Consider the following 27,242-nt stretch of genomic DNA (forward strand, 5'->3'; position numbering starts at 1 on the left):
CTTTTAATATGCTAAGTGGCCATTCACATATTTTCTTTGGAGAAATGTCTATATTCAGATGCCTTGGTCATTTGTCCTTTTTACTGCTAAATTTTAAGAATTCTTTACATAATCTGGATACTAATTTTCTCTTTCTTAATCTTCACAATCACCCTGCTGAATGAAGAAATTAGGTTTATTTCTATTTCATAGATGAAGAGACTAGAGCCTGGAGAGTTTTAGTAAGAGGCATGATTGAACCTACATCTGAGATTCTCTAAAGCCCAAGTAGGCTCTTTCTACTACTTTATACTGCTTATTGATGATGGAGTAGTTTTAACTAATGATGAAGTTTAGAGAGTAACTATGCTAGTGGGCTGTTAATATGAAGATGAATGTCATTGGAATTGAGGCCAGGGTATTAGTGACAATTAACTGATTGCTGAAGTTAATGGTGGCCGGCCTCAGTCATATTCATATTAAAAGTTGGATTATATGATCTGTAAGATTCCTTCTTACCATGAAATTCTATGATTTAATAGGTCTTGTTTTTCCCAGCATCAAAACAGCAACAGTCACGAAAAACCAATTCCTTAAGTGTTAGAACAAAGGAAGAACCATCCACTTACGTACATCCCTGTAAAGCCCAGGACTGGTCCCTTTGGAAATTCCCATCCCAATTTATTAGTGAAAAAAATCTGATCTGCTTTCACAGGCTTTTAAAAGAAGGTAGCATCTCCAACTAACCACTTAATCATTACTCTTAACACAAATATGAAAACGTAAGTTCTTTGCTTTGACCTGGGTAAATCATTATGCTGCCACATTAAGCTAAGACCAACTGATTTCTCAGAGGCTGTCCAGGTACACACACAATTAAAATGCATAGCAATGTGTCTAAAAAAGGACACAGATGGAAAAAATGGATAGTTTTAGTGCCATCACCTTTAGTACGATCTGTTACTTCCAACACCAGATGATTTCATGGGACGCATTTGGAAAACTTTAATAATTGCACAGGACTGCGAAGCCATGGTATAAATAAGTAAACTGAGTCATTAACAGTATAAATGTAGTTTTAATTAAAAGAAAATACAGAAAACTCAAAGAGAATATTTTCATCAATTACATATTTTATTGAAAAACAATTTAAAATAGATACATTATTTTTTTTAAAAAATGTTATTAGTAAAATACTGAACTTTTCATATAAGGATCATTTACATTTTACTCACTCTTACCAAAGTGGCACCTTCATTTTCCTAAATACTTTGCTTAAGAGTAGGGTCTCTAGTGCCCTCTGGTGAAACTTCATGAGGTTGGGTGTCCAAGAAAGTAATTCAGGTCTCACAGCTCAGAACTGAAGTTAAATAGCAGAATTACTGTCTATTCATATTTGACAATTGTGATCTGATACCTTTATCTCCTCAGGAAAAGTGTTCCTCCCACTGACACTCAGCCAAGCTCATAGCAAAAATCTCTTCTTCCTAGATTTTCACCGTCACTGTCTTTCTTTTATTTATCAATTACAGTTGACATTCAATATTATTTATATTCATTTTATATTTTATAACCAAAGCACAATGGTTGGACATTTGTATAATTTACAAAGCAACTCCCAATTAGTCTAGCACCCATCTGACACCATACATAGTTACTACAATATTACTGACTCCTGCGCTATATTTTATATTCCCTTGACTATTTCATAACCACCAGTTTATACTTCTTAATCCCTTCACCTTTCTCACACTGTCCCCCAGCCTCCCTCCCATTTGATCATCAGTGTCTTCTTTAAAAATAGACAAACAAACAAAAATCCTTCTCATTACAAATGGGGGAGATAATGTACGAATTTCTCTAGGTAATTTAGGTTATAATCCAGACCAAAAAAACAAAAAAGGTTAATAGGTCAGCAAAAATTACAAAGCTTAGCATGAAAGAAAGGCTTTTTTCGTGGTCCCTGATTCTTCACCCTTTATAACAATGGATAACACCACTCTAGTCAACTCTGCCTACAGTTTTTGGAAGAAGATGACCTTTGTCTCAGATTTCAGAAAGCAGACTCATTACAGGTGAGAGCCACCTCTAAAAGTAAACATCAACAAAGTCTAAGTTCATTCTCCAGACCAAATACTTTGGACTTTAGGTTCTTCAGTTCTCCTTGTATCTTATGTGCCCGTCTATTGCTGTCACGGACTTCACACAGAATGGCAAGATCTTGGTTTGCCCGGGCATTAAATGTTGCCTAGAGTTTTGGAAAAAAAGAAGAAATGATTACAGCATACTCCAGGGGAGAGAAATCGGTCATAAAGACCAGGCTACCCTGGCTCCTTTTATGAGACTTTTGGTATACAAATTAATTCAATCCTTAGTTTGTTTAGTGACTAAAAGGAAAATGGAGAGTAAAATTACAGCAGATAGCATGAGACTCTGCTTTCCAGCACAACAGTAAAGGAGCCTTGAGATAAAGATCAATAAACAATGGGTAAAAAGAAGAGACCGATATAAACATTACTGGTAAATTTACCAAAGTATGAAAGAAAGCATCTCTTCTTTTCAATAATCAACTTTGTTTGGACACAGTGATCATTCAGGATACAGAAATAACTGGTTAAAACTCTTTAAGAAGGCTCTTGAGGCAACTTTGATTCTAAATAAAGCTGTGTCTGATAGGGAAAACATTTATTTCTCAATTATTCACTTTCTCTATTTGTAAAACAGACACATTCTTTTCATCTGTTCTTAAATTGGGATAAAAATTTCTAAGTTTAGCTTAGATGGTAGTATAACGATGTAGTCAATTATTTCAGCCTATTTTTGTCTTCCTTCTAGCTGTACTCGTTAAATTGATTTTAGTGAGGCTTAAAGGATGGTGATCCATTAGTACCTACCATCAGGGAAACAGAACATATTTCTTCTGAGGAGCCTCACCTGCACCACTTTTCTCCCTTTTAGTAATTCAGAATCAGCAATTACCTTATAGAGCATTTGCTCCAAGTCTTTCATTTTCTGCCGGAGAACCTTAATATCTGTCTTAAAGCCTTCCACTTCCAAGATACGCCGATTCTCCAAGGCCTGATAGCGTTTTGTCATTACCTGTAAACGCTTCCCCATCTTGTTAGAGCGATCCTAAATGTAAGGAAATGGGAAGGCATTTATGAAGACGAGGGAAGTATTCCCCAAGCCATCTGACTTCTCACTCCATCATAAGAAGCAGAGAACTTTGTACCTTGAAGATCTCTCTCCTCACTCCCTCTTCCTCACGAATTCGGGCAAGTTGATCTTCTAGGGAAATGCACTGCTCTTGGTACATATTAGACAGCTTTTTCTCTTGTGCTAACTTGTCCTTTAGGGACTGCAGGTTAAAAGAGAAAAAAATAATAGTTCTATACCTTAGGTAATTCAAATAACATTTAGGTAAAGAAAGGAAAGAAAGGATTTCCAGAAGTGCAAAATGAGTTAAGGAACGAGGAACTTTGTAGAACAAGAGGATTCCCTTAATCTTTTTCTAAAGTGTACAAAGTAGAAATTCTTTAAAATAAATATTTTTGGCTCTGGGAAGAGTAAATAATAGAGGTCAGAACTGTTCCAAGTAAGATATAAAAATACAGTCGGTGCTTACTTCAGCAGCTCATATACTAAAAACTGGAGCCATACAGAGAAGATTAGCATGGCCCCTATACGAGGATGACAAGCAAATCTGTGAAGCGTTCCATTAAAAAAAAAAAAAACGTCGGCTCTATATCCCCAGGTTCCACATCCACGGATTCAACCAAGGGACAAAAACATTCCAAAAAAAAGTTATGTTGTTACTGACATGTGCCATGTATTTAGGCCTACCGAACATGTACAGGCTTTCTTTTTCTTGTCATTATTCCCTAAATGATACAGTAATAACAACTATTTACATACTATTTACATTGTATTAAGTATTATAAATAGAGATGATTTAAAGTTTATGGGAGGATAGGCACAGGTTATATACAAATACTATGCCATTTTATATAAGCGACTTGGGCATCCATGGATTTTTGTGTCTGCAGGGACCAATCCCCTGTAGATACTGAATATGTTTGTGGCACATTTCTAAAGTTCTTCTTTAGAAAGAAAGAAACATCAAGAACAGCATTTATTATACATGTTCCACTGAGCAGCCAGAATGATCTTTGAAAACCTAAATCAGATCACATTACTTCCTTACATACAGACTCGGGGGAAGAGCATTCCAGGCAGAGGGAAGAGCAAGTTTAAAGGCCCTGGAATATGTTCAAGGAAAAGGAAGGATGTTGTGGTTGTAGAGAAATAAGCAAAGAGGAAGAGGTATACAAAGAGATTAGAGGGGCAGGCAACAGCCAACCACGGAGGGCCACCTCTCCAACCTCATTGGGTATCACTTCCTCCTTGAGCATTCTCCAGGGCCTTTAAACTTGCTCTTCCCTAGGTCTGTATGGCAAGCTCCCATTTTTCAGGTCTCAGTAAAAACACCAGACTTAGGAAGGAGAGTATCCTTGTGCTTCTCTACAAAAGTAGACTTCCAATAGCTACATATAATCTTCAAATAATCCTTTTAATTCCTTAATATCACTTTTTTATAATCTATTAATTTCTTGGTTATTAATGTTTCTGTTCTTTCCCAGCCATTAAGATGTAAATGCCATGAAGGCAGACCTGGTCTAGCTTATTTATTGCTGTAGCTCCAGAGCCTAGGCCACAGAAGGAGTGCTATCAATATTTGTTAAATTAATGAATAAATGAATGAATCAATCAATAGTTGAAAATATACAATTTCTGTAAGATATACGGAAACTACCTTAATATATTCATTTTCCTTGTGATGACTCTCATGAACTGGCCAAACTTTTCCAATTTTATCTTCTTTCTTCTTACACTGTACTCTGTATTGCTTAATCTTTGACATTAATTGATCCTTTTCAAGCATCCAGGATTTCTCCTTATTTTGGTTTTCAAATCTGAGTTGCAAAAAGTCTTTTGTGCTCTCATAGAGCAGTTCCTGGGTGTGATGGAGACTATAAAAGAGTACAAATGTGGACATGAAGATGCATAAAAAGCATATATGATACATAATTATACAAACAAAGGGAAGATATAGGTTCTTTTAAAAATGTACAATACATAAATTCTGTAAAATATTAGCAGTTTAAAAAAAAAATGCTTAATCTGATCACTGGCAATCTGACATGTTTTACTAGACAAAGTGTAATGATCCATGTTCATTGGTTCACAGATTGGTCTTTACAGGTATTTTCCCAAATGATAATTTCAGGTTATAGAATTAGAAGGGATACAGAAATATTTACATATAGCGTGCATAAACATGGACTATTCCCAGGCACTGGACTTTACAGTAAAGCACTGATTTATTGTTTTCTGATTAAAGGTTAACAGAAGTTCTAAGATGTCAAAAACAGCTTTGCTTTTGTTTATGCTGTGCTCCACATGAAAACTACCCAATATCAAATCTTGTCTTTTTAAGATCAACTTCCTCTCAAAGTCATCTCAATAACTTTAGCCCATTTAATTTCTCCATTCTCTGAAATTCCTCATCAGTTTAAATCTATACTTTATGTTATATAATTCAACACTTGCTTATATACTATGTCATGTTCTAACTGTCAATATACATGTTTTCCAACCTGAGTGAAAGCATATACTTATTTATCATCTATTTTTGTCCTTCTACCAGCAGATTGTCAAGGACAGTACCAATTACCGAACACATACAAAGAACTAGATTCCTGCTGACTACTAAGATTTAAGTATACACCAATGATGTTTCTATCTTCAACACAGAATATCATTAGAAGTAAACAACCCATCGGTTTAACATCAATACCTAAAAAAATACTGGATCAAATAATCGAACTACTTGCAAAGAGTATTAAATACTGGGAGACAATCACTGTAGCTTTCCACTGAAAAAATGTCACCTCCACTCAGTTCTTTTCATGAGTAATAGGGTACACATGTAAGAGGAAAATAATAGTATAATGCCAGACACAAAGTAGAACAACTGTCAGATGACAAAATATATATATATTTATATTTATTTATTCAGGTATATGTGTGTGTGTATAAGGACGAAGAGAATGATTCAGTTACCACAAGGATCTCTCTTGCTTTCAATGAGTTATTTTACTCTCTCTTACATTATGGTCTCAATTACAAACTGGGAAAGTATGGTCTTGTTAATATACAAATGGTTTGAAAGGAAAGTGACACCCAAAGGTCAATCACTAGTGGCCTTGGATTTCATGATATAATAGAAGGAACTGGTCATGTGCTCAGATATGGAGATGATGCTAAACTGGGATAGTTATTAATATCCTGGAAGACAAATATAAAATTACAAATTACTGTGACAATTAAAAAGTACTGTTCCTTTAAAAAAAAAACAATTAAAATCCAAAGAAAAGTGAAGGTGCTATGCATGAACAACAAAATAACTAAAATAAAAATGATGATGGAGAAGTACTGGCCAAATGTAAACGTATTACACTATATTAAAAGAAATAGAGCCTAAAAGGGCCAGTGGATTTTCTAGCCTGCACTGGTCAGAAATTTTGAGTATCATATTCAAATTTAATCACATTTTAAGTGGAAGAAAAGACACTAGAAAAGCTAGAGATGACAAAAAAACAATAAAGGGATAAAGAATGTAACATGAAAAAATATTTTAAATGTAGTATGTTTAATGTAGAAAAGAGATAGTAAGATGTAACTAGATACAGATCACCAAATATTCAACAGATGTTTATAGTGTGCCTATTATGCACACAGGGCAGAAAAGTGGCTAGGGCAAGACCCTGGGGGAATGAAGACATAATTACAATAGGTGGTGATAAGTGCCATCATAGAGGCATACTAATCATTATGGGACTGTAGAGGGAAAATTTAATTCTGCCTAGGGAAGTGTTCGGAGAAGAAGTGACATCGCATAGCAAGGTACCTGCCCTATAAATAAAAGATATTATTAAGTCTGGCTGAAGGACAAGGTGAACTACACAAGAGAAAAAGAAGATTGAATGGTTAATTTGGTGCCAGATGAAGTTCCTAATAATTCAGGTATCAGGAGTTTATCATAAGTTTATCAATGTTTCTAAACAGTTGATAAATCCTAATGGAGGAGCTAAGTCATAATAGTGAGGAAGACTATAGAATACAAAGGAATCAGTGAGAAAGGACGTTTATATTATTGCAACAATTTAAACAAGAATATAGCTTGAACGAATATAGTAAGAATAAGAGGGCAGAGAATAGATTTGAGAGGCTTCTCAGGCTTGCACTTGATAGGGTTTGGAATCAGAGAATAAGAGTGGAGAGTTGAAGATAATCCTCAAGCCTGGGAAACTGGATTGATGTGATATCATTAAACTAAATGGGAAAAACAATGAAACAGTAGGTTTAAGATGAGGGAAAGGGGTGCTTGTTGGGAAAGAAAAACAGTTTGGTTTCAATCATGGTCAATTTGAGGTGTTCGAACATATTCAACTAAAGATATCTTTACAGAACAGATCTGGCCACTGGACAAAAAGGCTGAGGAGAATTAGATAGGAAGAACCAAAAAAGACAGGTGTTGCAGAAATCAAGGGAGATGAATTTCAAAAAGGGAGTGATCAGAGGCACCAAATACGCAGAAACATACAATTACAATGAAGACTGTAAAGAGAAAACTGGTCAGAGAAATTAAGAACTTGGTAATGACCTTAGAAAGGTAATGTTTAATAAAATGATGGGATGAAATCACACTGAAAGATGAGGAAAGGCAGGCAAGTAAGGAACAAAAACAGTTGAGTACAGAGAGTTTGCATTTTTTGCACAGGTATGTAAAAGTCAAAGTCTTCCATACTTACGAAGGGCCAAACGAAGGAAAAGGTCCCACTATATTGAGTCAGATAACATACCAGTGGATAAAAGAACATTTCTTAACCACTAAGGGCAAGCTAAAACACTAACGTAGGTTAAATAGAGCATGTGAAATACCCACTAGCTCTTCAAGAAAATAAACAACAGCATTCCTGAAAAGCCTGGACACCCTCCTACGTAGAGGCAGGGTGTCTAATGAAGACAATTTTTTCAAGGTCCGTTTCAGTTCCATAACCTTATGTTGCTAAAAGTATAGGACTGTTAACTTTTCAGCCTCTCAGAAAAATTTTAACTCTGTTAGGTATGGCTTTTCTTGAACACTCACTTTTTGGTAAGCTCTTTGATTTTGTCCTGATTTCTCTGGTGATGAACTTGTATTTCCTCAATGCGAATCCGTCTATCTTCCATGAGCCCTTCAACTTGCTCTCTAGAAAGTTTGGTCTGTTCTTCCAGCTGAGCCTGCAGTGCTTCCACCTAGATAGGCCAAAAAGGATGAGGTACCCACTCCTGCCCTGCTTCCACTTATTCCTTACATCTAAAAGTGAGCCCTTCTCCAGAAAAAATCTAAAAAACAAAACAAAAAACCCACAAAACAAACAAACAAGCATAGCAGCAAAACAAATAGAAAAGCCTCAACCGTACTCCTCTTTATTTAGTGTCTTATAAATGAGGTTAGGCTACACAAGAGCAGACTCTATTCACACTAAGCAAAGCATTTATATCACACAAAGAAAGCCAGAAAATCCAGTTTCCCCTACCCTAAGATCCTCACCTCTGCAATACCTCCCATTTTGGACTTTAGGACTGTCTTCCTTTTAAGACTCTCTAGCTGCATAGAAATTGAATGACTCTTTTCTTCATTTTTTTAATTTAAAAAGTGAAGCAAAATGAGTATAATGTAATTTCTTCTTTGAGTCTGGCTGTCATGACTCCAAAGAGATGCTGGCCAAAGGTAGAAACTGTCATGCAAATCAACAGAGTCTCCCTGATAAAGATAGGAACTGGAGTGAAAAATCCTAGTTGCAAATGATAGACAATTACCAAGTGGTAAGAAGATAACTCATTACTTTCCTAGACTTAGATCACGTGCACTAAACTAATATACCCCTAAAGGTTAATCTATCAGCACAGACAACTGCAACTCTCTGTATCCCTTAGGCCAACCACAAAGGGAATTATTACTGTATGATGGTTTTATTGGTTAAGGTTTAGCATATAAACTGAATGAACGAAGTTTCAGAATAGCATCTCTAGAACAGCTGAATACAGAATAATGGTTTTAAAATATAAACTTCTATAAATTAGGAATAACCTCAATTTTCTTAATCACATGATGCCTCAAAGTAACATGTGTGTGAAGAGATACTTATGGGATAATGAAAGTATGTTACACAAAGCTAAACTCTTGGATAGAAACTGTTTTGGTCTGCCAAAATAAATTCTTTACCTGTAGGATAAGTGTTTGTATATCTCTTTGGTATTGCTCAGAACTTTCTTCCTTCTCTCTCAGTGCTGGTTTTCTTTTGCTTATTTTAGAATCTAAAAGAGAAAGCAAAACTGAATGAAGACCTTTACTTAGCTTTTCTTTCTGCTATTCAAATATCAGCATTACCTTTGCAGAGTTCAGTTTCATTTACCTATGTATGAAGGAAAGGAAGTAAAAGGAAAACACACAATAATTATAGTGCTAATTTTTCAAAGAGGAATCGCTATAAGAAAACTCTGCCAGGATGTCACCTGGATGATGATATCTTTCTTAAGAATAAACCACTAAATTTTCCTTTGGAGTTGTGCCTATTTTCTTTGTAAAGTATTATTTAATCAGAAAGAGTACGAAATAAGAAAAACTAAACCTAAATATTTTGGTTATGATGTATCACACAATTTTTAAAAGACAAAATTATTTTTAAAATAAGCAACACTAAAAGCACAAAACAAAATTTAATTCCTTTGATAATTCAAGAAGTTCATGCTAAGAGAGTAGATATTAAAAGTTCTCATCACAAGAAAAAGAAAATTTGTAACTGTGTGTGGTAATGGATGTTAACCAGACTTATTGTGATCATTTCATAACATACAAATATCAAGTCATTATGTTGTACACTTGAAATTAAGGTAATGTTATATGTCAATTATATATCAATGAAAGGAAGAAAAAGAAAAAAAGAGAGAGAGAGTTGGGATTTCTATTTAAAAAAAGAGAGGTAAAGTCTATGGCCAGGCTACCCTGAACAAGCCCGATCCCATCTGATCTCGGAAGCCAAGCAGGGTTGGGCCTGGATAGTACTTGGATGGGAGATCACCTAGGAAGACCAGGTGCTGTAGACATAAAAAATCAAAAAATAAGGGATTGTAAGCTGACAAGGTCCTTGCAATCTGTGAGGTCAACCAAAGGTTGCCTTGCCTAAAACAAACAAACAAACAAACAAACAGAGGTAAGATGACTGAGGCTTAGAAATGCTAAGTAATACTCTGATTCCTAAGTTGTCCAAATTTCTTTTATGACTTATCACTGTAAGCATGTTAATTATATATTTTTTATTTCCATTTCATTAAAATATCATGGGAAGGTTAAAAAGAAAAAAACTCAGTAAGATCTTAGACTACAAGAGGCATCATTATCAACATTTTTACTGTGTAATAGGAAAATTTTTCTAATTATTTGCACTGTTTTTGAATTCTGCATCAATGAGAATTTATAATATGGTTGGTACCTGCTCTGAAAGTTGAAGCTTCATTCTGTTCACATACACCCATTGCCTGGATAGTCTTTTGAAAAATGCTGACCTGAAAAAGCAAAAAGTAGGTATGGAAGTAGCCTTCTTGTAAATGTAATGTTTCACTTTTTAGCTTTACTATCACAGAGCAAACACTTTTCATAAATTAAATTGGTCAAAATTGATGTAATCATTATAGGAAAGTCATACATATGGGATCAAAGTAGACAAAGTAACAAAATGGATAAAATCCAGTGTTAGTGATGTAAATTAAAAAACTGAAATTTCAGGGGGATGGCTCCATAGTGTAGTGGTTAGCACATCTGCTTTACACGCAGAAGGTCCTGGGTTCGCACCCCAGGTGGAGCCACAGACCATACCCTGGGTGCGCCAGGCCCCAGATGCACGCTGCGTATGGGACAAGACACCTCACCTTCAGAGATCCAGTTCTTAAGGGGAAATGGCAACATTCCTTGGGTCAGGGGTGGAAGTAGGGGGTGGGGGCAGAATTAAAGAAGGGGAAAAAAAATAAAAATAAAAAATAAAACTTCAGGGTAATTTAGCAATATCTGCTGGAAAAAAAAGTAGCCTTTAGGAAAGTAATGGAAACAGATGCATACACATGTAGATATATGTGAAGATGCTTACTGAGCCACTGTTTACAGAAGTGAAAAAATGGAAATAGTACATACACATAAATATTTCTATATGAATGAAAAAAAGTTTTATTTTTGGGGTACAGATTATGGGAGACTACCACTTTTATATGATAGATTTCTGTGTGTTTATTTTTAATAAAAACCATGCATTACTTTTGTAATCAGTATACACAAAGATTAAAAAAGAAATGAGTATTGAAACTTGCTCCCACATTGTCTGTTTCTGCTTTCCTCTCTAATCTCATCCAAAACATCTGCTCCTCTGTGCGTTAGGTTTCCAAGTGGTAAAATGGGTAAACAATGCTGCTTCTCAAGGATTTTGAAGAAAAAGAATAAAAACATAAAGCTCTTCAAAATTACAGAAAATGCTTTGAAAACTCAGGTAGACAGACATGGGAGTATGATAGCTAATGCTCCTTCTCACTTCTTTAGCAAGCACCAAAATTGCTGATTATGGACCTTAGCCTGTGTTTTGTAAAAGCCACATTTACCACACTATCTATACCAAAGATTACTTACTTTGTTGGGAGGCTCCTTATAAAAATAGGTCACTTCTCCAGTGTCTGTTCCCACAAGAGCCAAGAGATTCTGAATCTTTTTCTTGTCTTCTAGCTCCCTGCAATTCTCAGAGTAAGCACACATTGTGTCCAGAATAAATAAATTTTTCTGTTTAAAGGTTTGCCCTTCTTATTTTCAAAACAATGGTAACCTCAAATTAAAATTGAATAGGACTTATCTAGACCTTAAATCTAATTTTTAAAACGTTAAGTACTTACATTGAGGAATTCAGAGAGAAGGGGCCAGAAACTAATTTCTTGGTTGGTTCTAGAAAAGTAGTGGATGTTAGGGTATACTGCTCAGGTGCTTGTCTTCAGGACTGATGGGTTCATTCTCTCAACTGCCAGCAATGTTGCAAACTGATGGCTCACAGCTGAATCTCTCTCCAGAACTGCCATCACTCGAGAGGGACTGCCTTACATAATTATATGCCCAAGATAAGCCTGCATCCAGTGCCTGGTTAATGAGAGGTACCAAAGCCAAATCCTCTTGCCTCAATTCAGGATATTTCTGAAAGGCCATCCCAACTTTAGGACGCCCTGTGGCCTTGGTTGAATCTGGTTGTAATTAAATCACAGTTCAACTTTTGCCCAATCAGACTTTCCTTATTCTCTCATAGGTATTTATTCCTGAGAGCACTCCCCTATAAACCTCCTGCCAAGTAAATCTCCATTGCAGTGTCTGTTTCCCAGGGAACCCGACTAAGACGACTGATATCAGAAATGAACCAAGGAAGCAAACTCTAAAATGAGATTTCAGAGCTTGTGATATTAAGATGATTTATAGAATAATGTTCTTAGCAGCAATACAGATTGGGGGACGGGGTCAACAGGGTATAGCTTAAACAATTAAATCAAAGATGGAGGGAAGTTGAGTGCTGTGTGCTATACAAAATCGTGATCTCTGACACATTTTCCACACCTCAGTTTTAGGACCCAGAGACTATTATCTAAAGGAGGAACTGGGTCTCCCAGGAGGTAGGACCTGGTGACACCACAGCAAGTGTACATGGTAATGATTACTCCAGTTCTTCCCCAAAGGATCTATGGCCAGTTATTCAAGTAATAATACACCAGGGAAAAGGAAATACCCAGGCATTTCAAAGATTACTAGATATATGGTCTGAGTTGACACTGGTACCTGATGGCCTAAAGTATTATCATGGCACTGGGGTATATGGGAACCATGTAATAAATGAAGTTTTGGTCCAGGTCCAGCTCACAATGGGTGCACTGGATCCAGACCCAACCAGTGGTCATTTCCTCTACCTCCAAATGAATAACTGAAATGAACATATTTGATAGTTGGCAAAACTTACAAATTGGTTTCTTGACTTCTGGGTAAAGTCAAGTGGAATCCTCTGAAACTGCCCCTCCCTATCCCAGCCAAGATGGTAAATAAAGACCTAAAAGATGCAGAGGTGGAGGTCTCCATAAGGTCTCCATTTCATTCACAAGTACAACCTATGCAGACCAGATGGATAACAGTAGACTACTAGCAAGTAGGTCCCAACTTCAGTCACTGTGTCAGATGTAGTATTTTTGTTAGAGCGGATTAAATTGGTCTTGAGTACATTAAACTAATGTGTTCCTGTCCATTCATAACAGGACCACAAGCAGTTCTAATTTATGTAGGGTGAACAACAGTATACTTTCATAGTCTTTCTCTAGGATCATGTTAATTTTTCTGCTATCAAACTTCTACCAAATCAGTCTGAAGGGACCAGGATCTGGCCATTCCACAGATCACACTAGTTCACTATTGATGATATCATGTTAAATCAAAATGGACAAACAGAAAATGACAAGTGCATTAGGACCTTTGGTAAGATACATGTGCACCAGAGGGTTGGAAGTAAACCCTACAAAGCACATCAGTGAAGACATTCCCTTCAAAGTAAAGAACAGATTATTGCCATTTCACACCTACCATCACCAAGAAGGAAACATAATGCTGAGAAGGACTCTTCAGGTTCTGGAGACAACATTCTCCATACTGTAGAATGCTGTTCTGACCCATATATCAAGTGACACAAAAAGTGAACTTTCAGTGTGGCCAAGAGTTGAAAAGTTCTGCATTAGGTCAAAGCTGACGCTATTAAGGAGACTGAATCAGTAATCAAAAACCTCCTGATGAAGAAAAACCCTGGACCTGATGGCTTCACTGGTAAATTACACCAGACATTTAAAGAAGGACTAACAGCAATCATTCTCCAAAATTAAAAAGACAGCACTTCTCAATTCATTCTCTGAGGCCAGTATTGCCCCGATACCAAAGCCAGATAAAGACATTATAAGAAAACTACTACAGACCAATATCCCTTATGAATACTGATGCAAAAATCCTCAATACTAGCAAACTAAATTCAGCAGCATAAGACAAAGATTATACACTACGATTAGGCTGGAATGCAAGCATAGTTCAACATATGAAAATTGATCAATGTAATACACCACATTAACAGAATAAAGGAAAAAAAACATACAATCATAAATTAACACAGAAAATTCATTTGACAACATTCAACACCCTTTTAAATATAAAAACTCAACAAACTAGGAACAGAAAGAAACAACCTTCACAAAATAAAAGCCATGTATGAAAAAACCCACAGCAAACTCAATGATGAAAGACAAAATGTTTTCCTCCAAGATCAAAAACAAGACAAAGATGCCCATTTTCACAACTTCTATTTAACGTAGTATTGGAAGTACTAGCCAGAGCAAGTAGCAAGAAAAAGAAAGACATGCAAATTGGAAAGAAGTAAAATTATCTTTGTTCACGGATAACATGATCTTATATGTAGAAAACCGTAAGGTTTCCACAAATAAACAAAAAACAATGCCACAAAACACAACTCTTAGAACTGGTAAGTGAATTCAGCAAAGTAGGAGAACACAAATTCAACATGCAGAAATCAGCTGCATTTTTATAAACTAACAATAAACAATCCAAAAGAAAATTAAGAAAATAATTCAATTTATAATAGCATCAAAAAGAATAAAGTACTTAAGAATTAACCAAGGAAGTCAAAGATCTGTACACTGAAAATACTGCTGAAAGAAATTAAAGAACACATAAATAAATGGAAAAACATCCTGTGTCCAAGGACTGGAAGACTTAATATTAAGATATCGATATTACCCAAAGCAATCTACAGATTCAGTGCAATTCCTATCAAATTCTCAATGACATTTTTTGCAGAAATAAAAAAAATCCATCCTAAAATTCATATGTAATCTCAGGAGATTCCAAATAAAGCAATCTTGAAAAAGAAGAAAGCTGGAGAACTCACTTTATGACTTCAAAACGTACTACAAAGTTATAGTAATCAAAATAGTGTGATACTGGCATAATGACAGACATGTAGACCAAAGGAATAGAGAGCCCAGAAATATGTCGTGCATATTTGGTCAAATGATTTTCAATTTTCAATGGCGAAAAGACAGTCTTTTCAACAAATAGGGTTGGGAAAACTGGATATCCATATGCAAAAGAATGAAGCTGCACCCTTAGCTAACACCATACACTCAAAATGGATCAAAGAATTAAATGTAAGAGCTAAAATTATAAAACTCTTAGAAAACAGTGATATTGGAGGCAATGATTTCTTGAATATGACACCAAAAGCAGAAGCAACGAAAGAAAAAATATTAAAACTGGACCTTATGAAAATTAAAAACTTTTGTGCATCAAAGTAAAATGAAACCCTCAGAATTGGAGAAAACATTTGCAAATCACTTACCTGATAAGGGATTAATATGCAAAATACACAAAGAACTCTTAAAACAAAACAACAAAAAACAACCCAATTCAAAAATGGGTAAAGGACTTCAATAGATATTTTTCTACAGATATGCAAATGACCAATAAGCATGTGAAAAATGCTTAATATCACTAGGGCAATGCAAATCAAAACAACGAGATACCACTTCACACTCATTATGATGGCTATTATTAAAAAAAATAGAAAAAAGTGTTGATGTACATAGGAAGAAACTGAAACCCTTGTGCATTGCTGGTGGAAATAAAAAATGGTGTGGCCAGTGTGGAGAACAGTATCGTGGTTCCCCAACAAAATTAAACATAGAACTAGCATTTGATCTGCAATTCCATTTCTGGGTAAATACACAAAAGAGTTGAAAGCAGGAACTCAACAGGTATTTGTAAACCAACATTCATAGCAGTGTTATTCACAATAGCTAGCAAGTGGAAACAACTCAAATGTCCATGAACAGATGAATGGATAAATAAAATGTGGTATATTCATACAATGAAATATTATTTAGCCTTAAAAAGAACGAAATTCCGAAACATGCAACATGGATGAACCTTGAAAACATAATGCTAAGTGAAATAAGCCAGGCACAAAAAGACAAATACTGTATAATTCCAGTTATGTGAGGTTCCTAGAATAGTCAGACACATAGAAACAAAGTAGAATAGTGGTTACCAAGGGCTAAGAGGAGGAGGGGTTATTGTTTAATGGGTACAAAGTTTCTGTACAGGATAATGAAAAAAGTTCTAGAAATGTATAGGGGTACGGCGGCATGCGACATAAAAATGTGAATATACTTAATGCCATCTAACTAATACACTTAAAATGATTAAAATAGTAAATTTTAATGTTAAGTATATTTTACCACAACTGGGAAAAAAAAAAAGTATATTATAGTGGATGTTGTGGACACCTATCCTCTGGTTATTGAGTTCTTCTCCAGGAACTGCCTTGGACTGAAAGGGGCTACCTCCTCCAAGCTTATACTCTCTCCCTGGTGGCAGCCTACATCCAATGACTGATCACTGTGGAAGTAAAATGTCTGACTCCTTTGCCTTTGAAAGGCTGTCCTAGCCTCAGAGCTCCCTGTGGGGTTGGCTAAAGCCTCTGTTAACCACTGGATCACAGTTCAAATTCTCCCTCTGCCTAAATCTGCTCATTGATGTTATTCCAGAGAGCCTCCCTACTAACCATCCTGCAAACAAATCTCCAACTCAGAGTCTGCTTCCTGGAGAATACAACCCAAGAGAATTATCACAGAGCAATTTATTTTGTTTGGTGTAATTTAGAAATATAACTATAACATTTCTCTTCTCCTACTTGGTACCTGATTCTCAGTCGGTCATTTTCTGAGTAAAGGCGCAAAACGTGTTCCCGTTCCTGGAAGAGGCAGACCTGCATGTCACTTAGAGCTTTCTGTAATTCAGCAATCTCTTCCTCCCTCTGCTGCAAATCCCATTCTAGTTTGTGCTGGGGGAAAAAAAACATAGTAAAAAAGATAATGAGCTTCACAGAAGTATCTCATTGGATATAAAAGTCAGTTTGTGTAGAAACATTACGAAAAATGGTTTCACTAATACAGAATTCAAATGACAAGTTGTCTATAGATTTGAGTTTAAAAGCTACAAGGTGAGATCGGTATTTGCATATAACGTCAAAGTTCTTATTTTCCTTTTACAGACTAAAGAACCCAGAATGCTATGATTCACCTGTTCTATTCACACTTTTTTTAATGGTTTCTATGTAATAAGTATTATGAAATTTTTGAAAACAAAGATGAAAGGTATGTTTCATATCTAGAGCTAAGGAATTTTGTGGGGAGACATACAAACACTCAAAATAAAATAATTATTTAATGGAGGATCATGCACAGTAAAATAGTATAGCGAGAAAGTAAGGCAGGAGTAAAATCTCTAAAGCCTTTTTGGGAAGTCAGAAACTACCACCAAAAAGCTGAAACTTGAAAGATAAAGACTGCTAGAGACCAGCAGAGGGTGGGTACTCTCAGGAAAGAGAACAATACAGAACCATCAAAGAGTCTTAAATGTTTGGACAACCACAAGTATTTTAGTATTACCGGAGTGAAAAGGGAATGGCAAACTGGATAGGTATGAGACTGGAGGCTGGGATACTGGTTAAGGAGTATATTACAATAATTCAGGTGAGATATAACAAGAATCTGAACTAGTGTTGAGGTAATATGATGAAAATATTGGAATGGATTAAGGGATATTTAGGAAGCAGAATCAACAGGACTTACCAAATGATCGAATGTAGGGGCTGGGCAGAATTGTAGGCAATGATACCATTTACTAAGATAGGAAATAAAGAGAAAGTTAAGAGATAAGAAATGGAGAGAGGGAAAATTGTAGTGGTATATGTGTATATGTGGATAGAGTAGAAAAAGGGAGATTAGTTCAGATATGCAAATAATAACATGGAACTCAGGAGAAAAATGAGTCAGCATTAGTTATTTTGTATGTCATCATCCCCTATGAAGTAGTATAGATAAAAATGAGATCATTTATGGTGGAATCTGGAAGAACTTTGCCATTTAAGACTAAGGAAGGGGAACTGTTAATGGTGACTGAGAACTGGTCAAAGAGGTGAGATAAAAACTGCAGGAGGAAAATGACAGAAATCAAGGAAGAAAGTTTTCAGAAAGCAGAGGTCAACAGTGACAAACACTGCAAAGGTCACAAAAAGAAGAGATCATTTTGGCAAATGGGTATTGGAGACTATAGACGAAGAGTTTAGTGGAACAATGAGGAAAGAGACTAAACTGCAGTCAGAGTCATGAGTGAGTGATAAAGCCAAACTATTTCAGAAATGGGGCTGGGAAGAGAGCCATCTATGTAAGAGAGTAGATAGAGGAGGAAGTACAGCTCAAGAACTATGTGTATGTGTTTTAAGTCAGGAAAGACTTAAGCATATTTTTATACAGTACTAAGGAGAAAAAGCCTATGTTAAGCAAGAGGTTAAAAATAGAACACAAAAAGAAGAGAGATGATGAAGGGTTTCTTAGGAGGAAAAAGGGATGTGGGCCAGGGAGAGGGTTGGATCAATTCAGCATGAAGAGGCAGAGACATCTTATTCCTAAAGCAATAAGGAGATGGATATAGATATAGGCAACTGTGTGTAGATGGGCAGGAAGAGAGTTCATCCAGGATAGCTGGTATTTCCTCTGTGAACTAGGAAGCAAGACTGCCTGATGAGAGAGGGCTAAGAAGGGCTTGCAGGGTGGAGGAGAGTAGGGAAGGTATGGCATGGATGTAGAGGGAGAAGGAACCTACCAGGAAATTGCTGTGTAGTGATTGAGGATACCCATGAATTTGTTTATCATGAATTTATTCTGTATCAATCTGTTACCTTTCTAGGACAGTGGTTCTCAAATAGTGGCCATTTGCCTACACCCCAGGAGAAATTTGGCAATGTCTACAGACACTTTTGATGGTCACAACTGGGGGTGGGAGGTGCGGTGTGAGCTACTGATATCTAGTAAGTAGAGCCCAAGGACACTGCTAAACATCCTACAATTCACAGGACAGTCCCCACAACACAGAATTACCAAGACCAAACTGTTAGTAGTGCCAAGGTTGAGAAACCCTGCTCCAGGAGAATAGGATTCAATTATAGCTAGGGTTTTTGCTATGCAACTGGAGCAAAAGACTAAGGGGTCACGTGCAGGCCATACAGTTATGACTGAAGTGAAACATGATGAGATTCAGATTAGAAGGGAAGGACATTATGTCAGAAGTTGACATGCAACACTTAGAAAACTGAAAAGTCAAGGAGCCATGAAGGTAATAACGAAGTTAAATGAAGTTAGATATAAGGGTATGAAAGAACTAAAAGTATGAGACTGAGATGTAAGAGTTTAAGATTTTAGAGGTGCAGCAGTTTCGGGGAGATTATGATCCAATGAGGGACTCAAAGGGAAGATAGCTGGGCTGGTGTAGAAAGGAATTGAAAAGAATGTTTTTAATAAAATATCTGCTTGTGATACAAGCTGGAACTTCTAGATCTTTTCTCAATAATGAACAGACTTAATCGGAGTCCTAAAAGGGCATGCATCATTTCTTTTGCACCTGTCCTTCACAAGTTTCTTTGTACAGTTCCAGTTTCTTCAATAAGTCCTCATTTTCTGCCTCACACTCAGCCATCTTCTTCTGATAATATTCCAGAAGCTCCTGAGAAGGGAAGAGGATGGCCAGACGATCTTCAATGGAGGGCAAGGGAGTTGATTCCACTGACTCTGAGAAAGATACTCCCTTCCACCTGCTGGAACCACTGAAGCCACAGGCAGCACCATGTTTGGGGACAGTTGTCGGCCTATGTGAAATTAGAAAGGACATATTCATTAAACTGCCAAACGTTTATGAGGTATTATAATTTCTTACATAATAAGGGGTTTATATTCTTACAAAGTGCTTATAATTAAGGTGCTCATAAGCCTTGAAAGTTCGATGTTACAGGTTAGTGAATAATCTTATGAACTGCTTCCCAAGTATTAAAAGTTTAAAGCTGAATTCAGAATACATGTAGAGAATAAAAAGGTCATTTTAAATATAAAGTAAGAAGATAGTAACAGAAAACGTAATACCATTAAGACATATAGTAACAGGAATACTTATACACTGCTGGTGAAGTGTAAATTGGTGAAACTAGAGTAAATTGGCAGAATCTAGTAAAATTGCAATTCCTCACCCTAGAGAAACTCATGTACCTATATACGAGATGACACATAACATTCATAGTAACATTTGTAATAAAAACAGTAAACCTTCTAAACGTCTATCCAATAGCATAATGGATAAACTGTGGCAGGTCCATATAATAGAATATTTTCAAAGTTATCAGAAACTATGAATTAGAGATACACGTATAAATACAAATCTATCATTCAAACAATAGTAAATGGGAAAATGTATAGAGATGCATATATAGACGATATTACCATTTAAGATTGAAACCTGCAAAATGAAACAGCTTGTTTTTAGGGATAGGTATATACAAAGTGGCAAAATTATTAAAGAAGGGAATGATAAGAGTCAAGATTAGAAAATATAGCCTAGTTACTGACCACACAACCATATCTGATCCTAATCTCTAGCACTGGAGACATCTGAATTACAAAGACCAAGACTAGACAAGATCTAAGGCTAATCAAAGGCTGGACAAAAAGTTTTTTCCTTTGTTTGCTTTTAGCAAATAACAGACTCAAGCTAAAACAATAAAAGTTAGAAAATAAATAATGTAGAAGTGAAGAAACCCTTATATGAAAATCAATCCATTTTGGCTAAGTGCCTACAATTTAAAATGTAACAAAATAGAGTGGAGAAACTTTATACCAGAAGCCAAGAGTTGTAGTTAATAAAGGTTATGGTCAGCACTTTGAATAAGTGAGCATGTGTAGAAGAGATATTAAAATGTACTTTCAGCTTTCATGAAGGAAAAGTCTAATATTTTCCAAATCATTAAAAGCTTGTGACAGAAACAACTATTTCTCCTGATGTTTCATGTTTTCAAAGGGGTTGCCTTACAACTCTGGGAAATAGGTTAGTAGGTTAACTAAGAGGTATTTGAGACTGTGCAGATGAGACTTGTGGCAATGAGTATGAGAAAGATGTGTCACGCAGCAAGGGGATGGCAGAACAGAATTAGTCCCCTATATATGTTGGTTGTTTCCTCTGTAATCCAGGGTGCACTGACACTATACTAGGCCCACTCAGACTGGCTGGATTCTGGTACTGTTGTGAGATTCTTGAACAGAGAGAAGGGATACCGAGGCTATAAGGAGGAAGCAGCATTTACTGATGCTGGCACTGGCTCAGCGGATTCTTATCCGAAGGCTGAGCCCCGATTGTAACATAATGGGCAGTTTTATACAGTCTTGTCATTCTTACACAGCTACAGATACAAGGAAGAACACTGATTGGTTGGCAAGCTATGAGAAAACTGATGTTAGCCAGAGAGTCCTTGGAAAGAGGGGGCAGTCAGGAACGAACTTGTTAAAGCAGAAAATGACCAGGCAGGGTCAGGCTGCCACAGTATTAACATTTAATATGTCCTAGTTTTTAATCTAAATTCCATATAACAAGAATAGAGGAATGAGTCTAATATATAATATAGTTCAAATCCAGAGTTTGGAAACCCTTCTAGTTCCTAAACTAACTTGCGCTAAGGCTACAGAAGTCTTGATTCTTTAACAACTCAAAAAATAAGCAAATGTCTTACTTTCTGCAGACAGGGGTATGTGTCGGCGTAAAGTTCATGCTGTCTTTTTCACACCTGTCAAATACACAAAAATTCAGAATGAGAGGTCAGGAACAGAACAGTGAGAACATAGACTAGTTCTCTAACATCATTACGTGCCTCCTGGTGAGAATGTGTTTTAAAATGTAATACAATTCTTTAAAGTAGTTCCAAATCCTTAAGATCTGACTTTTGAGTTTTCAGTAAGGTATTCTCATTATTTTCAATAAAATCAGAATAGCAATTAATAATTGGATGGATAAGCAGAGACAGAAGAAAAGCCTCCTGAAATTATAGGAGAGGCAGACACAGTTTCTAATGAGAAATAGTAAGTGGAAATTAAGGTAAAGCAGCGGTCCCCAACCTTATTGGCACCAGGGACCAGGGCTCCTATGAGAATCTAATGCCTGATGATCTGAGGTGGAGCTGAGGCAGTGATGCTAGTGCTGCAGAGTAGCTACAAATACAGCCGAAGCTTTGCTTGCTCACAGGCCACCCATCTCCTGCTATGTGGCCTGGTTCTTAGCAGGCCACTGAACAGTACCAGACTGTGGCCTAGGGGTTGGGGACCTCTGAGGTAGAGGACTCATTATGCAAAATTTAAACTAAATACAAAGCCACCGATATTATCTTTATTTGGTGTGCTGTATCTATTACTTCACCTTAGAGAAAGAGAAAAAAATATTTAAAATCTTTAAAAGATTCTTTCACAATCTCCATTCCAACTGATAAGATAGATCTTGAGTTCCTCTACTTTGAAATCTTCTCATAGAAATTTTTAGGAAGATAAATCTTAAGGAGGGAATACCAAATTAGGTGAGAGAGGGAGAAGGAGGTGGGGAGAGGGAGAGTTTGTTTGTTTGTTTGTTTGTTTGTTTGAATATATTAACTCTGGGGAAATCTTTCTTATCAAGTATGCTTTGTCAACCCATTCTGATTTTGAGCCAGTCAAGAGATGATGTAATGCTATTCTTGTGGTCTTCTACCAGGTGTATAACTGCTTAGTAGTCAGTCCTTTGGAGAAGAATTTTGTGAAAAGAGATAATCACTATTGTTAATTCTATAACCATTTTCCTACTAGGAACTCCAGAGTGCCTCTCTTCCTCCTCTTTGAAACTCTTCTTCACTTGGCTTCCAGGACATCACATTTCTGGTTTTCCTCCTTCCTCACCGGTTTGGTCATTGATAGTTCTTTACCTTTATCCATACTTATTTCCTTGGGGACCTCATGAAGTCTCATGGTTTTAAATAACATGTACACTCTAATGGTTTTCAAGTCTATACCTTCAATCCTTCCTTTGCCCTCCACTCTAGGGATTTAAAATATTTTAAATCCTCAATATAAATTTAACTCTGTTCAGTATCTTTTTCTTCTACTGGTCAGTCTATCAAATCTAGCTAGAAAATCTGTTACTGCCTCTGTCATTCCATTTGCTTTCTACTACCAGCCAGTCCTTTAAATATGCCATTTCTCTTCTTATCTTCACCTTTAAAATGACTACCTTCTTCCTTCAAACCCACTTCCTTCTACAAAACTTCTCCAAATTGGGCCAATTTGCCTCTTGTGAAAAATAACCTAGAAAATAAAAATGGTAGTTGGGATGGTATAGTAAGATTACAGGTGACATTTATTAAAAGCTTTATTGAGATATAATTCACATTCCATACAATTCACTCGTTTAAAGTGTACAATTCATAATATTCAGTATATTCACTGACAGGTCCAAAAATCACCAATTGTACATTTTCATCATTTCAAGAAGAAATTCTATGTCTTTTAGTTATCTCCCATGTGCTCCACTGCACCCCAGCTCTAAGCAACCACTAATTTACCTCCTGTTTCTATAACTCGCTCTATTCTGGATTTTCATATGATTGCAATTGTACAGTATGTAGTTTTGTGATTGGCTTCTTGCACTTAGCATGTTTTCAAAGTTCAACCATGCTGTAGCATGTATTAGTACTTTACTCCTTTTTATAGCCAAATTACATTCTACTTTACGAATATGGGTGACATTTTAAAGATAAATATCATTGTACTAAAAACTAAGAGTAACTTGGAACTTTAAAACAGCCTTCTAACAACCTGCAACCTCTCTTCTCCCTGGATTAGACTGTCCTCGCTCCTTCTCCTTTCTATTGTACGTCTACGAAAAGTTGTCTACACTCACATTTGTTTTATAATCTCTAACAATCTGACAACTACAACATCTGAAGTTGCTGTTTTTAGTCAGCAGACATCCAAATTAATATATTAATTGTTCTTTGGGGTTTCCATCTTCCATCCAACAAGTCACTCCTTGATTCGTATGCCTAGTTTGTCAGTGTTGACCACCCTTTAAAAAATATTGCTTTGTAGTTGAGAGCATGGGCTCTGACTTGGGTTTCAGTCAAAGCTCTGTCCTTTATTAGCTGTGTGACTTCAGGCAAATTATTTAATCTTTCTAAAGTTCGGTTACTTATTAGAAAATGGGGAGAGTAATAGCATATATGTTATAGGTTGGTGTAAGGATTAAATAAAATAATGAATAAAAGGGTTGAGCACAGTGTCTGACATATAAGCACTTACTACATGGAGATTATTATTTTTACTGAAAATGTTCCCCCTTGGTTCAAAAGGTTCTACCTTCAACTTTCTTTACTACTTTCTTTATCCATTTCTTTGGAAACATCATTATTCCCACTGCTTTTATGACTACCTCTTCATTAAAACACTACCTGGCATAGAGTAAAAAATCACCTGTTGAATGAACAAAGGACATCTCTTTCAATTTCCTGATTTGAATTTCCAATTATGTAATGCCCCACAGGAGCTTGAAATGTTTAAAAAAAAAAATCACTTAAGTCACATATTTTTTAGTACTTCGAAGCTAACATTTCCCTAATTTAATACATCGCCTTTTTCACCCAAACATGCTTTCTGACTTTCCTATTTTAGTATTAACATCTTCCAAGCAACCTAGACTTGAAAATTATTTCCTTCTCTTGACCTTCTCATTCAACCATATAAAAATCGTCTATATCCTATCTCAACACTGACCATGCTAATTCGGCATTTCCTTATCTTCTTACCCACTCTACTGTGATGGCTTAATTGTTCTACCCACCCCTGGACCACCTTCTTAAAGATCCTAAAATTCATCAGTAGCTCCTTATAACCTAATGCATTAAATCAAACTCAGCCTAGAGATCACCAATAAAGGACAAACCTATTTCTTCTGCTTTATTTCTCCTCTACTCCCCTAACCATACCCTTGGTTTCCAGATAACTTTCTTTTTTCTTTTTACGCCTACAGCACCAGCTCTTCCTAGGTGGTCTCCCATCCAAGTACTAACCAGACCCAACCCTGCTCAGCTTCTGCTATGGGATGGGATTGAGTGTGTTCAGGGTGGCATGGCCTTGACACCAGATAACTTTCTTGCTTCCACACCTTTGTTCGTCCAACTAGAACACAGCTCCCTCCACTCTCACTAATTTCACTTAATGACATTAAGTCTGCATACAAAAACTCAAATACAATCTCTTTCCTGAGACTCTCCATCCAAAATGATCTATCAAAATGATCTAACTATGCATTTTGAATTGCATTTGCAAGCCTCTATAAGTTAACATTCGAGTTTTGCTATCATTTCTCCCAGGCTAGTGTATGTTCCTTGTAGATGGAAACTGCCTTACTCAAAAGAACAATGCCCTTGCTTATAGATAAATTAATGGGTAGCATATAGCTTCTCTTCCTCCATCTCTGCGATATCCTTGTTTAGGTATTTTTTGTAGCTTGTCTACTGACAATTAACATTTGTTTAGCGCGTTGATAATTTATTATTTTATCCACGCCCACAAGAACTATGAAGTATTTTTACTATCCCTTAATTTTACAAATGAGGAAACTAAGGCTTAATTAGGATAGAGTTCGGTGAAGGAATACTGGAACCCATTTCCAGGACGTCCAAATTCGTACTCTTTTCTCCATTTCATCCCGTTCTTGACTCCTTCATCGCTATAACACCCCACTTCTCCAACACGCCAAAATCTTTCTCTTTGGAGCCCTCCTAACGACTCCCATATTTCAGGCTCACATCCCTCTCTTCTGCACTACTTCCAGAGTTACTTCTCCGTCACTACATTTTTCCTTTCCAAGGCCCCCTGCCTAGCCCCCTGACCCGAAAGCTGAAACTTTATACTCACGCCACACTAAAGCCACCGAGTCGGATAACCCAACCGAAAAACAAAAAAGTTAAATTAGAGAGCGTCACGGCGCCGCCTGAGCGTGCACGAATTCCTCCAATCGCCCCCAACTTTACTAGGCCCTTTGGACTGCACACCAATAGAAAGGCTATTCACAAGAGACACGCCCCTCTTCCGTCCTTCCTCTCTCGCGTCTTACCGCGCAGAGATCGCCGGGAAATGTAGTTTTACTTCTGTACGCAGCTTTGGGCATAGGTGTAACTCAGCTTCAACTCTGCTCGTCCCAGTACTATATTTGAGGTCAGAACTAACTAGTTCTGGGCACCCCCAAATTATGCTTGCTCAACTACTTTGTTTTCATGAAAAAATGATGCAGAAACGCGATGCATAGTCACGGAAAAGAGCGCAGGATTATTGTGTTGTACAAGCTTATTTCAAGAAGGTGAAAGTCTTTCAATGACCTGGTGTCCTAAGCCAAGACAGGAACTGTGGTTCAATTTGTACAGTCAGAGGATTATGTATATAAATGCTACTACTTTTGTCAGGTAGCAGATACTAGTTTCTTTTCCTGAGAGGTGTGAGAAATTGGCTTTAATAATATAAGCTAGTTGAAAACCCAATTGTAGTCTCATCTTTCCCGAGAAGCAAGGTGTCCCAGGAGTAGGAGGAAAGAAACTTCAGTCTCAAGAGCTGCAGCTACTGTTGTGGAAAACCTGGGACTCTTCACTGGTACAAGACCTAAGTATGTCAGAAAGAAACTCGCCATGTTCTCCTAAACCTGCCTTTTTCCCTTTTGTGATTTTCTGTTAGTGACCTCAGAATATTCCCAGACACCTTGGCTCAGTATTTCTGCCTCTCTTTCGGCCCCTACATTTTTTTTTTTTTTAACTCATTCATGGTGATCTTATCTTCATACTGGTTCTCAAATATATACCTTCCTATTTATTTCTGCTTCAGGTCTCATTACCTTTCATTCGAACTACTACATTAGGTTTCTACCTAAGGTTTTTCCTCAACTTTTTTCCTTCTCCAATCCATTCTTAAGATGATTATTTTTTTTAAAGCATATTTCTCGGCATGTCACATTCCTGGTCATTAACTTTTGGCCACAGAGTAGAGAATGAAGTCTAGATATTTAAACACTGCCACAGTCTGACCCCACTTATCTCTATTATCATAAATAACTGGTTATTTTCTGAACGTAGCAAGTACTTTTCAGCTTT

General features: G+C 36.6%; 1 protein-coding gene and 2 non-coding genes across 5 annotated transcripts; 2 read left to right on the top strand and 1 right to left on the bottom strand.

The window, feature by feature from the left end:
- Window positions 1–1,092: 1,092 nt before the first annotated feature.
- On the bottom strand, window positions 1,093–26,143 carry CCDC77 (coiled-coil domain containing 77). 3 transcript variants are annotated; one of them, XM_011367836.2, is made up of 13 exons: window positions 26,020–26,133; window positions 23,336–23,409; window positions 21,816–21,869; window positions 19,667–19,910; window positions 16,906–17,048; window positions 11,762–11,858; window positions 10,581–10,653; window positions 9,314–9,405; window positions 8,192–8,340; window positions 4,793–5,009; window positions 3,212–3,337; window positions 2,959–3,111; window positions 1,093–2,227 (listed from the first exon to the last, which is right to left on the bottom strand). In XM_011367836.2, the coding sequence occupies exons 3-13, from the start codon at window positions 21,851–21,853 to the stop codon at window positions 2,081–2,083; spliced, it is 1,479 nt and encodes a 492-aa protein (XP_011366138.1). In that variant the 5' UTR covers window positions 21,854–21,869; window positions 23,336–23,409; window positions 26,020–26,133; the 3' UTR covers window positions 1,093–2,080. The 3 variants fall into 3 exon arrangements, with proteins under 3 accessions (XP_011366138.1, XP_011366137.1, XP_011366136.1); XM_011367835.2 differs by having other exon boundaries at window positions 23,321–23,409; XM_011367834.2 differs by lacking the exon at window positions 23,336–23,409 and having other exon boundaries at window positions 26,020–26,143.
- Window positions 3,597–3,704, top strand: LOC111744558. The gene has a single exon (XR_002782212.1). It is a non-coding gene; the product is annotated as a U6 spliceosomal RNA (small nuclear RNA).
- On the top strand, window positions 10,076–10,194 carry LOC111744579. Its single transcript, XR_002782214.1, has one exon. It is a non-coding gene; the product is annotated as a 5S ribosomal RNA (ribosomal RNA).
- Window positions 26,144–27,242: the final 1,099 nt, after the last annotated feature.

This window comes from Pteropus vampyrus, unplaced genomic scaffold (genome assembly GCF_000151845.1).
Source record: "Pteropus vampyrus isolate Shadow unplaced genomic scaffold, Pvam_2.0 Scaffold137, whole genome shotgun sequence".
NCBI classification, from domain to species: Eukaryota; Metazoa; Chordata; class Mammalia; order Chiroptera; family Pteropodidae; genus Pteropus; species Pteropus vampyrus.